The following is a 17,180-nucleotide window of genomic DNA, read 5'->3' as shown; positions in this document are numbered from 1 at the left end:
ATATGATCTAGAAATTTCAAGCGAGAAGCTATGCAGCAACTTTACCTCAGTGATAGATCTAAGTTCCACAAACACCCCATCAACCTTCACACCCTTCTCTAAGGAAAAACTTTCAATTCAGTATCACAAACTGCCAAAATGAAATGCTCTGCAGTACTATACTTAAAATAATAGTTTTAAACACATGTTTGAACAATTAGCCAAAAGTGCTGTGTAAACTGCTGATTATAATTTTGTGAAAACAAATTATAACCTAATCACAGCTTCCTGCTCACAACTAAACATATGCACCCCATGCAAATGTGTATAAATATGCTGCTGAACAGACATTTCAACTATCGTAAAATTCCTTCTTTTAAAATATCACAAATTAGAAACCTGGTAATTTAAGTTAGTTAAGTATATGAAGTTAAGAGTAAGAACCAATAATCTCCTTGATGGGCCTAATGCTCTGACATTCACACAAGACTAATGACTAAAGTTTTATTAAATCTGCATGTTCATTAGCCTTCAAGGCCATAGCACATTCAAATCTCTGTGCGTCAATGCTTTTATGGCCTATAACTACACCACAGGGAAAAATAACTCAAATTCAACTTAATGCTGTACTAATTCAATTTGTGCTCTTAAATTTTCCTCACATTGTTCCACAAACCATGACAGATGTGTAACCTATTAGTGTAGTTTATTCTTACACAGCTCAAGCAGAACTTCCTAAATATAAAATTCAAGTATATAAACAAAAATCTATTAACTGGAGTGTATTCAATTTACTCAATAGGAAAATGCTGTTCAAATACCACTATCCTCCACAATACACTAATGCGAAGGGCATACTTAAGTTAGCTAAATATTTGAGATAACCATGATTTATTTGTCATTTGTATTGATATTATGGAAAATAACAATTTGGAACGGTGCTAACATGCTAAAACTTCTAAAATTGGGGCTGCCATTGATCATGAGTACTCCATAAACAACTCTATCACAGATTTAAATTTCATTGAAAATATGAATAATTTTATCAGATGAACTCTCCTTAATTTTGGATTACACTTGTGAAGTTCTAAAAGGTGATGTGATGAACATTCACAAGGGAAGGGAAGTGTAGGTAAACTGTGGTGTTTATGGAGAAACACATAACTACAGAGACGTGCAAAAAAAATGTGAGGAAGAGGGTGGAGAGAAAAATAGGAAATAGATGGTGTAAATGTTTATTATAGAAAATGCCAAGTTGGCTTTAACTGGCAACTCATTTAAACAGCACTCTGGTGTCAATATTTATATCAATAATGAGTACTGGCCAACTTACCCAAAGGATCTAGGTTATTCCCAATCTGTTTAGAATTAGCGCTTACCATCATAAAATATTAACTATTTATACAATTGAGATGATCTAACCAAGTAATTTCCAATCAGGCCAAAGTGAAAAGTGAAACCAAAAAAAAATAACAATTGCATGCAAAATATGAATTCATCTGTTCCTGGCACAGCTATTGCCCAGCTTGGCATTGTCCTAGAAATTTGCTTTTCTGTTTAAAGAAACTGTCCAAAATAAGTTACATTCAAGATAATTGAACAACCATTCAGTGTAAAAATATAACTGCATGCTGCACCATAACATGGCTCAACACATCCAAGTATAATTGAAAATTTCAAACATTCATATTTTTTGTGTTTCAATTGCTCAACACACTTAAACTCTGTCTGGTCTAACAAATGGTGATTGTGATCTATTAATGTCTATATTTGATCTTCTGGATTCTATAGTTTTATTAAAGAGTCATCCTACTCGTTATTATTCATATTATAACCTTTTTCCTATTCACCTCCCTTCAGCAAAACTGCTCATAAATCAAAGACTGACAGATGTAAATAAATAACACAAGGTTTCAAAGTATCCATGCTCAGAAACTCTTTGGGAGCTGAGTAAATTCAACAAGACTACTTACAAGAAAGATGATACAACGTTTGAAAAAAACAAAATGACTGATTTGATTACTGTACTTTCATGTTCAGTCACATTAAGATAGAGAGATACTTTATTGATCCCAAAGGAATTTACTGTGTCACAGTAGCATCACAGATATACAAATATTAGAAGAGAAGCAAGAAAGAATAAAAAAAACAAGTTACCTCAGACAATCTAACAGGAGGGGGTCACTGTTTCCCTGGCAATAGGTTGATTCATTATAGAGCCTAATGGCTGAGGGTAAGAACGACCTCATATAGTGCTCTTTGGAGCAGTACAGTTGTCAGGTCCATTACTAAAAGATATGAGCAAAGTGATTAAATCAAGGGGCACTACAAGGAGAAACAGGGTCCTCGAATCAGGAAAGACTGTAAATACAATGACACTAATCACAGCTCATTCACCTGATCATCAAATCTGTTTGTAAAGAAAACGTTCTACAACAGCTTATTTTAATGCAGAGTCTTCCTTGTTCTTTTCCTACCTAAATATCCGTGGAATCTCAATGTTGCTGAATCAGTAAAGACATCAGACACTGCAGATACTGGAATCTAGAGCGACAAGCAATCTGCAGGAGGAACTCGGGTGGCCAAGCAGAATCTGTGGGAGGAAAGGAATTGCTGACATTATAGGTCAAAACCATGCATTCTGAATCCTGATTCAGGGTTTTGATCCAAAATGTCAACAATTCTATGCATTTCTACTGACGTATTGTGGAGAGTGCTCTAACTGGCTGCATCACCACAGGTATAGTGGGACCACTGGACAGGATCAGAAAAAGCTGCAGAAAGTTACTAACTCAGCAGCCTCTACCATGGGCACTAGCCTCCCCAGCATCAAGGGCATCTTCAAAAGGCCATGTCTCAAAAAACATCCATTATCAACGACTCCCATCACCCAGGACATGGCCTCTTCCAATTGCTACCTTCATGGAGATGGTACAGGAGCATGAAGGTACATAATCACATTTCAGGAACAGCTTCTTCCCCTACACCATCATATTTCTGAATAAGCAATGAAACCACGTACAGTATATTACCTCATTTTTTCCTATTATTCTACTTATTTAATTAAATTAAAACATATTGTAATATATTGTTTTTTTATTATGTATTGCTGATGCAAAACAACACATTTCACAATATATGCCAGTGCTATTAAACCCAATTCTGTTTTAATTCCTTTCCTCCCACAGTCGCTACTAATGAAGAAAATTAACTTGTTAAATAAACAAGGCTTTTTAAAATTGTTCTTCTAGATGTTATGTGGAAGGGATCCAAGGCATGGGAGATGAAATTTAACTTCCAGAGGTATCGTGTGTTGCATTTTGGGAGGCTAAACCAGGGCAGGACTTGAACAGTAAACGGCAAGAGGTGTGGAGAGTGCTCAGCCCAGAAATCCCAAAAGGAATACGTATAGTTCCCCAAAGTAGACAGGATGGTGATGGTGGTGGCTGGCATGCTTGTCTTCATTGATCAGGACATCAAGCACAGAGTTTGGAATGTCAGGTTACAAATGGACAAGTCATTGGTAAGAACAAAGTTAGAGTACTATGTGCAGTCATGGTCATTCAGCTACAGGACAGATGACATTAAGCTGAAAAAAGTGCAGAGTAGATTTACGAGAATGCTACAGGACTGGAGTGGTTTAATAACAAGGGAAGGTTGAGCCATTTTCTCCAGAGTGTGGGAATGATCTTATAAAAGTACATAAAACAAGGAAGATCATAGATATAAGGTGGATATTCACAATCTTTATCCCGCTGTCTAAAACTAGGGGATACATGTTTAATATGATTTAAACATGCAGAATTATTTAAAAAGGGTCTGAGAGGCAAATTTTTCATACAGGTGGTGCAGTTGGTGAAAACAGCTGCCACAGAAGCTGTAGGAGTGGGTACAGGGACAGGTTTTAAAAGACATTTGTAAAGATTGAAAGGGATATGGGCCATCGCAGGCATATCCTGCATGGCACAAACAAGTTGGGCTGAAGCATCTGTTGCAGTGTTATATAACACCATGACTCCAAAATTTTAATAAAGAAACAAGGGATAAAGTGGAAATATTCTTTAATTTAAATGCATGTAAACACACATTTACAAATGCCATCTGTAAATCTGCATTTAAGACAGCATAATCATTTTACTATTCAAGACAATTGGTACTTCAAAACTTCCAACAACCCGAGATTGTTCCAACAAAAAGACAGCAAGATCAGAAATTCACTGCCCTATATCTTGAAAGAATAGCTTTCAGATATACTCACATCAGATAAATTAATCCTACCTTCAAAACACGTTAAGAGGCAAACTACTCACGAAATTCAAGCTAGTAAAGCAGCCTCCAATGAAGCCAGTGGAAAGGACAATGACCTCTTCCTTCAAATAAACATTTCTATTTTGTTGAAATAACTTTCCAATTGAGTACAAATTATTCATTGCCTTATTCATTTCATTTAAAATTTTCAAAATGTTTCTGTCCTGGAAGAAGTTTTGTGATTCTGAATTATTGTCAATATGTTATACTTGTATCCACATTGTTGGATACCTGAAAGTAACATACTATGAAATGGCAACACTTTACCTACAAGTCTGTCAGGGTCATCTACCGTATCTGGTGCTCCTGATGTGGCCTTCTCTACGTTAGTAAGATCCGAAGAAGACTGGGGACAGCTTTGTTGAGCATCTTCACTCCATCCTCAACAAGCAGGGTTTCTCAATAGCCAACCACTTTAATTCCAATTCCAATCCCCATTCCCATTCTGCTATATCAGTCCACGGTCTCCTCTACTGCCATGACAAGACCACTCCCAATGTTGGAGGAGCAACACTTCATATTCCATCTAGGAAGCCTTCAACCTGATGGTGTGAACATTGAATTCTCTAACTTGTGGCAATTTTCCTTCTCCCCCTGCCCTCTTCTTCCACTCCCCACTATGGCTCCCCTCTTACCTCTTCTCTTCACCTGTCTATCACCTCCTTAATGTGCCCTTCCTCCTTCCATTTCTCCCATGGTCCATTCTGCTTTCCTGTCAGATTCCAACTTCTTCAGTCCTTTACCTTCTCCATCCATCACCTCCAAACTTCTCACTTCATTTCCCCCTCCCTCTCCCACCTACCTTCCCCTCATCTGGCTAATGCTAGGAATCTGGAATAACACATAAAAAATGCAAAGAATGCATCATCTATGCAAAGAAATAAAGAGTTGATGTTTTGGGCTAAGACTTTATTAAGACCAGAAAGGAAGAGGGAAGATGCCAGTATAAGAAGGGTTGGAGGGGAAGAAGTATCATCTAAAAGTGATAGGGGAAGCCAGATGAGGGGAAGGTAGGTGGGAGAGGGAGGGGGAAATGAAGTGAGAAGTTTGGAGGTGATAGATGGAGAAGGTTATTTACTTTAGCAAGCCACACACGTATGATGTGGTGGCATGATGACATATGCTATTCATGTGCTTTTATATACAACCTGTAAGGAATTATTTAAATGAACAAGAATGCTTAATCAAATACATTTACAATATTACTCAAATATGATTGAAATGTTAAATACACAACAGTTAGCATTGCTGAGGCAAGTTTATTTTAAATTGCAATTGCTTGAATTTAAATTCACCAGCTGCCATACTGGGATTGAATGCACCCCCGAACTATTGGTCCATGACTCTAACTGCTCACTCCACAACTTAAACACCACCGTACCATTTTCCTGAATTTAAAAAAAATACCTTATTCACCTTGCCTAATTCAGTTTGTCACTTGTATTTTGTATGTGCTTATTCATTAATAAAAACAAGTTCAGTGAAGAAAGGTTGAATTTCGGTGTAACTGCTCTCTTTTGTTTATTTGTTTGTCTGTTGATACACAGCACAAAATACTTGATTTGGGGAGTAATTTGACCAGGAATTCTTGCCCCTTGCATTTCTGCCAGAAAGTCACCACCTATGAATGAAAAGCAATGGAACAGATTGAAAGTAATGGGGTTGTCAAGATTCACTCCCACATGACATTAAGGGCCATTACCTTGGGGAGAGGAAAGAAAATTTGAAAGCATGTTTCATAGGTTAAGTTCAAAACACTGAACGAAGCCTTGCAGAAGTGTTCTGTATATGGAATTATTATATTCATTTATATGGAAAATGCAGGCGAGTAAAATTGCTGTTTATCTGGCAGCAAATTTCATGTACAAAATAGATTGCTAATGAAATCTAAGCTCTATTCAATTTCATTACTAAGATGCAGCTAAAAAAACACTAAATATTTCCAAAGCCCACACAAACACTTAAATGGCAATAGAAAATATTCAGAAACATTTCCCGAGAAAAGGAAATGCACCTCAATGGATCAACTGCCAACTTAAGTATATTATTAGCAAATTGGAAATGCTACCTGATAAATCTTATGAATCTGCCCATTTCTGTTGCCTGGCTACCTCAATTTTACATCAATATTCCAGCAGCAGTGAAAATGTCACTGTGAGCGATGGCTCACCTGCCCTAAATGGATTTTGCATGGAATATCATACCTGTAATTGGGGCCAGAATGTAATAGCATTCTGTGATTTGATACATTACAACTTTTGGCTGAGAATAAATACACATTTATATGCAACCAACTGGAGCTGATTACTAACAGAAAAGCAATAGAAATTTGTAGAGGCCATTACCCCAAAGGAGCTATGTGTTACCTAAAACTTGATTTCATCATATTGGATTTTCGTGATCCATAAAACAGAAAAAACTGCTAGAGAATACAATAATTGCCCAGCTGTCAAGAAAACATGTTCTTCTTCATGACTATAAGCAGCAGTGTGCATGAACAGGATACAGATCACACAAGGTACCTTTGCCATGAGAGGGTGCCATTCATACACTTCGTAGTTTCCATAATAACAGTTTTGATCATCCCTTGTTCCTGCTGATAAGTAATGAAACACAATAATAATACTTCAAATTAAATTGATTTCATCAGCACTTTTTCCAAAGGGATTAGTAATCCACATTCTCATGGCTATATTATTATCTGGCAGATCAGGAACTGCCCTGTTCGCACAGCCTGTTCAACACATTATTAAAGATGATAATTATATGAAACAATCAGATCCAGGGGTAACAACCTTCATCAGTTGCCACAATGCGACAAATAGAAGCAATGGCAAACTGTCCTAACGCATTACAGATAATTTTATTACTAAGTTCCAAGATCCTCTGGATAGCCATCCATCCCATGACCAAGTGAAAGTCCTTGCAGACCAGCAAAGTTGCATGCCACAATCTCTACCTTCTGACAAAAGCAGATACATGGATACATCAAGTGTCCTAAAGACAACAAAGCAGGAACAACTGCTGCCCCAGTCCTGTATGTCCTGCTGAAAAGTGTATTTACAGAAACATTAGTATAATATTTTGAACTTTTGGCAGTACTTACACCACAATCAAACAACCTGCTGTCATGGAACTTAAATGACATATGAGTGATACACTAAAGAGCTACCTGTGAAATTATAGACATAGAAACATAGAAAACCTACAGCACAATACAGGCCCTTCGGCCCACAAGGTTGTGCCGAACATGTCCCTACCCTAGAAATTACTAGGCTTACCTATAGCCCTCTATTTTTCTAAGCTCCATGTACCTATCCAAAAGTCTCTTAAGAGACCCTATCGTATCCACCTCCACCACCGTTGCCGGCAGCCCATTCCGTGCACTCACCTCTGCGTAAAAAAAACTTACCTGACATCTCCTCTGTACCTACTCCCCAGCACCTTAAACCTGTGTCCTCTTGTGGCAACCATTGCAGTCCTGGGAAAAAGCCTCTGACTATCCACACAATCAATGGCTCTCATTATCTTATACACCTCTATCAGGTCACCTCTCATCCTCCATTGCTCCAAGGAGAAAAGGCTGAGTTCACACAACCTATCCTCATAAGGCATGCTCCCCAATCCAGGCAACATCCTTGTAAATCTCCTCTGCACCCTTTCTATGGCTTCCACATCCCTCCTGTAGTGAGGCGACCAAAACTGAGCACAGTACTCCAAGTGGGGTCTGACCAGGGTCCTATATAGCTGCAACATTACCTCTCGGCTCCTAAATTCAATTCCATGATTGACGAAGGCCAATACACCAAACGCCTTCTTAACCACAGTCAACCCGCACAGCTGCTTTGAGTGTCCTATGGACTCAGACCCCAAGATCCCTCTGATCCACCACACTGCCAAGAGTCTTACCATTAATACTATATTCTGCCATCATATTTGACCTACCAAAATAAACCACTTCACACTTATCTGGGTTGAACTCCATCTGCCACTTCTCAGCCCAGTTTTGCATCCTATCAATGTCCCGCTGTAACCTCTGACAGCCCTCCACACTATCCACAACACCTCCAATCCTTGTGTCATCAGCAAACTTACGAACCCATCCCTCCACTTCCTTATCCAGGTCATTTATAAAAATCACGAAGAGTAAGGATCCCAGAACAGATCCCTGAGGCACACCACTGGTCACCGACCTCCATGCAGAATATGACCTATCTACAACCACTTTTTGCCTTCTGTGGGCAAGCCAGTTCTGGATCCACAAAGCAATGTCTCCTTGGATCCCATGCCTCCTTACTTTCTTAATAAGCCTTGCATGGGGTACATTATCAAATGCCTTGCTGAAATCCATATACACTACATCTATTGCTCTTCCTTCATCAATATGTTTAGTCACATCCTCAAAAAATTCAATCAGGTAAACTGAGACTATTAGAACTGTTGAGAATAAATATTTGGCTGGGTCCTGGTCCTGATAACATCCCATAGAGTTAGCAATTATTATTGACACCACTGTTACAATTGAGTGGAAGATGATTCAGCATTTCTCAGAAAACACACCACTCTGTTGTGCTTGTCCATTTATTCACAAAAAATATATATCTAGGGTGCCCAAGGCTTTTGTAAAGTACTGTGGCAATTTTATGCATTACACTGCACACCTGCCACAATAAAAAAAAACAAAATTCATGATATGCATGAGTGATGATAAATCTGATTCTGATATGAGTCTCTATCAGGGACTAATAGGTTATTCCTATGCTATTCAGTCAGCCACTCCAACATAGGTGAGGTTGACATACTGTACAAGAAGAGTTCTCAATAAATTTCAGAGAAATATCCTGCATGCTGGTGTATGCTCTGCACTCCCCCTCAATATCAAACACTACAGAGAGTGGGAAGGAAGCAGGAAGGGGTGTGTCATGGTTGGGAAATGTTGAAGGGAGAGGGTAGGGAGAGAGGAAGCACCAAAGAGACATTGTAATGATCAATAAACCAATTGTTTGGAATGACATGACCTTGCCTAGTGTCTCAGAGCTGGGTGTATCTACACCCATGCAACCCCCAGCACTCCTTTTCCCACACCCCTCCTGCGACGCTCTACCCTCACCGTTCTCAACATCCTTTGTTCCCGCCAGATTACCAATCTCTGTCTGCATTCCATGTTGATAAATTCAGTATTGTGCAAAAGACTGAGGCACTGTAGCTCTATATGTGTCTAAAAATTGTGCACTACTGTACTGTAAATTATTTGAATCGAAGACAATCTGGCAAACTATCTGCTTTCTACCTGGGTCAACCATTGCCACTATAAGCAGCCTATTATTAAATAGTTAAGTGCAGAAGCAGTGCTAATTAACAACAAAAGGCAACAGAAAAATGTACAATGCTCACCTTACTTCACCCACTGGTTACTGGCAACAAGAGGCAAATATCAGAACTGCAAATGTATAAACCACTTAATACAGGCCTTCAAAACAAATACAACTAAAGCAATAAAGTGAACGATGTGATTAATTTTTTCCCTGATACACAGATGTTCAGCAATCCTTTCTCAATGTGAGATTTTAATCTTCGAAGCTGAGAGCTAAATTGCTTAACATTTCAATGAGGAGTGAAAAATGGGATAACTATTCTAAGCACAAATGGTTTCTGGACCTACAAAATATTCTGAGCATTCAAACATTTATGTCTTCTTTTCAACTACACACCAAGGATCAGAATGGTCGTCTTAGCTTACATATTGCGGTACAATCACAGCATTATTACAATCTTACTGAACCTACAGGCACATATACCTCTGCTTAATATTCAGCAGATAATTTGCACAGCTACGCTACATAATAATTAATCTTAATTCACTATCTGCATAAGGCATTAATTCCATAAAGAGGAACACAGGAATATTATTCTATTATTTGAAGGAATATACTTTAAAACATTTAATACCTGCTAAAAATGGGAAGAGCATTCACATTGTAGTAGTCACTTGATCCTTCAGTGATGTTACATTACACGCTGCTGCTTTTCAAGTATGTTCAACGGTACTGCTACAAATTAATCTGGATGGTCCCTGGCCTACCAACTACCGAGAAAGCATTCCAACATGAAAAGGCTATTGAATTTGCTTGAGTTTACATAACTTGATTCTTACTTTTGCTTTCTTCCCCCTTTTAAAAATTCACGACAAATAGGGCATAATAACTGAGTGAGAGAGCTGTTACCTGAACTGTGAACTGCACACGCACACCAACTCACCATAGGAAGTATCCTGTGATCAATGCAGTGCATTTGTGGCCATTGGCAACATAGACAACTGTGGCTGAACATTCTGGGCCTTCCAGAAATTACCTCAGTGACCACTTTATTAGGTATAGGAGTGTACCCAATAAAGTGGCCACAGGAGTAGAAGCTGGTGTGGTCATCGGCTGCTGTAGCCCATCCACTTCGTTGCTCGATGTGTTGTGATCTTCTGCGCACCACTGTCGTAACTCATGGTTATTTGAATTACTGTAACCTTTCTGTTATCTTGAATCAACCTGGCCTTTTTTCCTCTGACCTCTCTCATTATCAAGGCATTTTCTGCCACAGAACTGCCATTTGTTTGGTTTCTTTTTGCATCATTCTCTGTAAACTCTATAGATTGTTGTGCATGGAAAATCTCAGGAGATCAGCAGTTTCTGAGATACTCAAACCACCCCATTTGGCATTAACAATCAATGCACTTTCACTCATTAAATCACACTTCTTCCCCACTCTGATGGGTTGAACAGCTGAATCTCTTGACCATGCCTGCATGCTTTATGCATAGATTTGCTGCCACATGATTGGATGATTAGATATTTGCATTAATGAGTAGGTGTACATGTGTACCTAATAAAGTGGCCACTGAGTGTAATTTTAAAATGTTGCATCTTTAATTGGATAAGAAAGCATTGATAAAATTGCATTTTTAGCCTTTTATAGGTAATATAGATTCTTCAACCTATCCCAGTAATTGCTGCTTGATAATATTGTGCTATACAGTAACAGCCACTCTTGCATAAATAAAAATTAATTGCACTTCAAACATAATTGAGTGAAATGCTGGAGTCTTCTCAACACAACATAACATCTACAGAAAATCTCGGTAAAACGCTATTCATGTCTTACCATCAAGGTTTGATTGTTAATGAAAGGCGCTGACAGAACTGAAGGTGCCAACCACACAATTCCAACTAATTACACATTTCTGCACTCCTGATGCATTAAGAAAGTCATTCAGTTTAAAAAGAGGCATTAACAATTATAAATCATAACACAGCATAAATGTCACACAGAGAATGATTGCAAGGATGTTCCATTAACAATCTGATATACTAATCACAAATGGAACTCTAAGTGGATATCAAAAGTTCACAGCTCAAAGCCCTTGCATACAGAGGGCTCAGATATGATCACATTGAAACCAGCAGCATAATTAAGGGAAATATTACTTCAACACTTTATTATTTTATGACTATTACTTTGATAAAGGTTGTTAACTGATTGACAACAAAAATAAATTATGTAGTGTGCAAGCAGAGAATTTGAACTTGGGACAAATGTACGCAATGGTTTTGGAGGCAACATTCAGCCATGCTGACTCCCTGCCAGAGTAAGAATGCTGGTCACTCAAAGTTACCCCATTCCACAGCTCTGCAAATTCAACGTTACCCCCCTCCCAACTCCCTAAGTTCCTGATCTTTTCCAGCTACTCACTGCATGAATTTTTTTTTGTTGCTTTCAATACATTTGACAGAATTATTTGTGCTTGATCATTTTCAGCCCTGCAACCTGAAGGGTTGTTTTTCAGCCACAATTATAACCACCACACTTTTCCTGCTCTGCTCAGGAACACAAACAATTTCCCCAGCCTTCCATTTCAACACAAGTTCCCTTGCTTCCAAAACCATTCAAGAAAATCATTCTGCATTCTTTCTCAATGCTCCTCAGCCTTGTTGCTGTGTCAACCAAAATGACAATTTTCCACTCACTTCAATTGTTTTCAAAAGTTGATAATAATTTCCTCCCTTGAGTAATTACTGGCCAACTAATAGAAGCTGGAGATGTTTATAATCGATTCACTGAGGAAATGCAGCAGCTGGACTGAACAATGCATCACTGGAATTTCATTTTGATAGAGCCAGGCACACAAAGGAACATGACTACATGCTCCCTGTCTCCCCATGGTGGTAAAGTGGGGGGGGGAGGAAAGAATTATTTCCTCCAATGGCTGGAGTCAGTCAAAATGTTAACCATTAAGAATATGTTACTTCTCAAGTACCAAGTCTGAAAGAGTTTAATGACTTAACCAGGTTTGAAAAATTGAAAACATTAGCACTTTTAAGTGCTTCTACAGCATCTTAACCAGAATTTCCTTTTACATCACTCTCAACATTTCAGCAGAGTTCATATTCCCATCATACTCTTCATGAACTCCCCAGATCTGCTCACCATGGAAACACACCAATCTTCATAGTCTTTATGTTCCACACTTCTCAGTCATCCTAAAATCTGATAGGTGGGACAGCTGAATGCCCAATAAGATGGAAAAATGGTAACACCTATAAGCTGATTTTATCACTGTTAACGGATAAAGAGATAATATGGCAATCAAGCTTGTGACTTTATCACAATGAATTGATATTGCTTTGTGTGCCTGACTGGACTTCAATACATATAATACTAGCTCAGAACAACAAAGAACATGGTTCCTCCATACAAACTTAAATGTACAAACACTCACACTAATGGATCAATTAAATGTACTCTTTAAATCTAGAACACAAAGGCAAGCACATAGACAGCAGAGAATCAGAAACAGGTCTATTAGCACTGAGTTAAGAAGTGAAATTTGTTGTTCTGTGGCAGCAGTACAGTGCAAGACAAGAATTATTACAAATTACAAAAAAAAACAGCTCAAAAGAAGAATGTTGAAGTCAAGCTCATGGGCTGTTCAAAAATCTGGTGCCAGAGGGGCAAGAGCTTTTTAAAAAACTTTGAATGTGGGTGTTCAAGCACCTTTATCTTCTCCCTGATGGCAGGAATGAGAAGAAGGCACATCCTGGATGGTGACAGCTCTTAATGAAGAATGCCACCTTCTTGAGGCATCATATCTTGAAGATGTCCTTGAAGATAAGGGGGTCAAGTGTACTACCCTCTGCAGCCCCTTTCAAATCTTACACGTTGAAGCCTCCATTTCAGTCAGCAAGACAGCCAAAAAGAATGTTCTTCACCATACATCTGAAGAAATTTGCTAGAGTCTTTGGTGACATACCAAATCTTCTCAAACTGTAAATGAAGTATAGCCACTGGCATACTTTCTTTGTGACTGCATCAATATATCGGGCTCAGGTGAGATCCTGAGAAGTTGATGCCAGGAACTTACAGCTGCTCGCCCTTTCCACTGCTGACCCTTCAACGAGTACTGGTGTGCATTCTCCCAACTTCCCTTTCTTGTACTCCACAATCAACTCCTTGGTTTAGCTAACATTGAGTGCTAGGTTGTCCTTGCAACACCACTCAAACAGCCAATCTGTCCCACTCCTGTATGCCTTCTCATTGCCACCTGAGATTCTCCCAACAGCAGTGGTGTCCTCAGTGAATTTTTAGTGTTGAGTGAACTTGTGCCTAGCCACACAGTCGTAAGCGAAGAGAAAGTAGGGCAGTGGGCTAAGCCAACATCCTTGATCTGCGCCAGTGTTGATTGGCAGCGAGAAGGAGATTTTTTTCAGATGTGTACTATGGTCTCCTGATGAGGAAGTAGATTATCCAGTTGCAGAAGGAGGTCCAGAGGACCAGGATTTGAAGCTTGTTGACAAGCACTGAGGGGAGATTGTGTTGAATATTGACCTATAACTGAAAAACAGCAGTCCAACATACATTTTGCTGTTGTCTATGTGCTCCAAATCTGAGTCAATGAGGTTCAGATACTGAATCCTGGCAGCACCTGAGAAGTGTCATAGTTCTATCAGATACTCAGACATTATGACCAACTCTCTACAAAAGCAAAGAGGTTGAGGAATCCAACTTGATCATTCAATATGCATGGTGTGGGATGACTTCTTCCTGAAGAGAGCGCAGCTACCTCAAAGTACTGACCAAAGGAATCCCAGGAAACCGTACTCAAGAGCATGCAGGTGTCTACTGCTTTAAACACATCCTAGATACTGTGTCCTTACAATACAACATAATTGAACATATAGCAGGAGTGTCATATTGCGACAGGAGGAATAATAGAGGGAAAGCTAAGAAATCCACTCAAAAAACTCCCACTTCCTCAGTGCTTCACATTTATTTCATCACTGAATACAAGCTTCTCTCTAACCTGATGTAAGCAACTTTATCTCATTGCACTAACTCATAGGAGTCACTCAACATCACATTGAAAAGTAGGCGGGTAGGAAAATGAATACAGGTCTTCCCAGTGAAATCCTTACCTCATTACCTAATGAAATGAGAGTGAGAGAGAGAGAGAAAATACATAGAAGCTCAAAGTGAATGGTTTATTAACCTGTCAGAAGTGTTCATTAATGCAGAAAGGGGAACATTGTTACAGCACTGAAATTATAGCTCATGAGAATTCAAGAGGAATGATGAAAACTACAAAAATTCAAAAGGATGACGAGGGACTATTTACAGAATAAAAATGAAAACAGAATAACAGATTTAGCCATGGTTGTTCAGGAGGAGATACTCAACATGGGTAAGTGTATTAATTTAAGTGATTAGAGTTCAAAGTCAGCAACTTGTTAAAAAGCCATTTGAGAAGACAATCTTCAGGATGAGGTTATGAAATAGAACTTTCTTAAAGTTCAGCAGGACCACAAAGGCTTAATATTCCAGGAATAAGCGATTGTACTTGATATTGGGGAAGCAATGCTTAAGTTTAGCAAGAGTTGCAAATCTTAAATTTTCATAACAGCAGTATAATGCCAGAATACTAAAGAGCTCAGCTCATCTGAAACAAAAGTTAGCTTTAATTACTGAATCATAAATAATAAATTGGATCCTGTGCAGCCCCACACTGGCATTCCAATTCAACAATGATGCAACTAAACTGCATGTGACAGTCCTGCAACAGGTCAATTTCACAGGTCTGCTGTGCTATGAACTCTAGTTTGTACTCACAAGGGTCAAGATTCCATGCAAGTGGTCACAGGAAAACAATGAGGAAAAGCTTATTTTTCTCCTAACAACCAATTTAAACTTGCCAAGAGTCATTTACCCAATAACACAACTTTCAACATTCTCATACTGTTGATGAAGTGTATTCATCTCCCATGCAGTTACACACAAACTATTTCAAAGTTCAGCTTCAAGGCTGTAAGAAGAATGTTCCAGATTCTTATCATGTAGTACCTGAGAAACATTCACAACATGACTCACATCCAGTCAAAATCCCAACATGAAATATACTGCTCTTATATGGGCAATGCTTAAGAAGTTCATTATAGTCATCCATCCAAATTTGACAGAGGTGCAAAATTAGATTAGGACTAACAAAGCCCTGGATGAAAGGTGGTTTGTTTTGAAGAAGTTGCAGAACCTGGGCCTCTGTACCTCCCCCTGCAACTGGATCCTCAGCTTCCTAATCGGAAGACCACAATCTGTGCAGATTGGTATTAATAACTCCTCGCTGATGATCAACACTGGTACACCTCAGGGGTGTGTGCTTAGCCACTGCTCTACACATGACTGTGTGGCTAGGCATAGCTCAAATACCACCTATACATTTGCTGACGACACAAACATGTTGGTAGAATCTTAGGTGCTGACGAGAGGGCATACAGGAGTGAGATACTCCAACTAGTGGAATGGTGCCGCAGCAACAACCTGGCACTCAACATCAGTAAAGACGAAAGAGCTGATTGTGGACTTCAGGTCTAGCCTACAAAGTACCCAAGACATCTTTAGGGAGCGGTGTCTCAGAAAGGCAGCGTCCATTATTAAGAACCTCCATCACCCAGGGCATGCCCTTTTCTCACTGTTACCATCAGGCAGGAGGTACAGAAGCCTGAAGGCACACACTCAGTGATTCATGAACAGCTTCTTCCCCTCTGCCATCCGATTCTTAAATGGGCATTGAAGCTTTGGACAGTACCCTCACTGTTTTTAATATACAGTATTTCTGTTTTTGCACATTTTTTAAAAATCTATTCAATATATGTAGTTGATTATGTTTTATTTTATTTATTATTATTTTTCTCTCTCTGCTAAATTATATATTGCATTGAACTGCTGCTGCTAAGTTAACAAATTTCACGTCACATGCCGGTGATAATAAATCTAATTCTGAAGTCGTCCATCATCTCCATGCACTCCAAGATAAGGATAATAATGATTTTGATAAGGGGTATAAGGAACTGGTGCAAAGTGGAGAGAAGCAGTAGAGTGCTGTTGGTAAATAAACAGTTGATGGTGGACTCTGAGCAAGCTTAAGGGACTTCAGGGTGTGATAGTTGTGATCTTACCAAATTTGGCAGTGAATGACGAAACCAGGTGTTAAATGTCTCAACTACTTGTCCTGCATTTCCTCCCATTTTTAATTCTACTGCCTTCAAAACGTTGTTTATTCAGTTTTCAAAATAATTGACGGAACGTTCATCCAGCATTTTACAAACAATTATGGGTGAATGCAGAGTGCATAGTAAAGGCTCAGACTGGTTTTGCATAAACACAGGCAGATTTAATTGAAAATCATAAACAAATTACGCAAATTCCCAACCCTATACCCTTTATCAGAAACATCATCACATTAATTTTCCAATTTCTAAAACTATTTGCCAATTGCTTGGCAACAGAGTTTGAGATACCAAATATCCACCAGGTGCCCAGACCAAGTAGTCGTCAATTACGTACACCGCAAAAAC

The 17,180-nt window shown here is 38.8% G+C and overlaps 1 protein-coding gene across 17 annotated transcripts in view; it reads right to left on the bottom strand.

The window, feature by feature from the left end:
• The window catches only part of plekha7b (pleckstrin homology domain containing, family A member 7b), a 401,998-nt gene that overhangs the window by 189,113 nt on the left and 195,705 nt on the right, over window positions 1-17,180 (bottom strand). Inside the window, exon 2 of one of the 17 annotated variants that reach the window (XM_073049404.1) lies at window positions 6,810-6,883. The exons of the other annotated variants lie outside the window; for them this stretch is intronic. Within the exon in view, the coding sequence (XP_072905505.1) occupies window positions 6,810-6,871 (62 nt within the window). The 5' untranslated portion in view covers window positions 6,872-6,883. The remainder of the gene's footprint in view (window positions 1-6,809; window positions 6,884-17,180) is intronic. 17 annotated transcript variants of the gene reach the window in all.

Source organism: Hemitrygon akajei, chromosome 6 (assembly GCF_048418815.1).
Source record: "Hemitrygon akajei chromosome 6, sHemAka1.3, whole genome shotgun sequence".
Taxonomy (NCBI): domain Eukaryota; kingdom Metazoa; phylum Chordata; class Chondrichthyes; order Myliobatiformes; family Dasyatidae; genus Hemitrygon; species Hemitrygon akajei.
The sequence above is the reverse complement of the archived record's forward strand: the minus strand, read 5'-3'. Positions and strand labels throughout refer to the sequence as shown.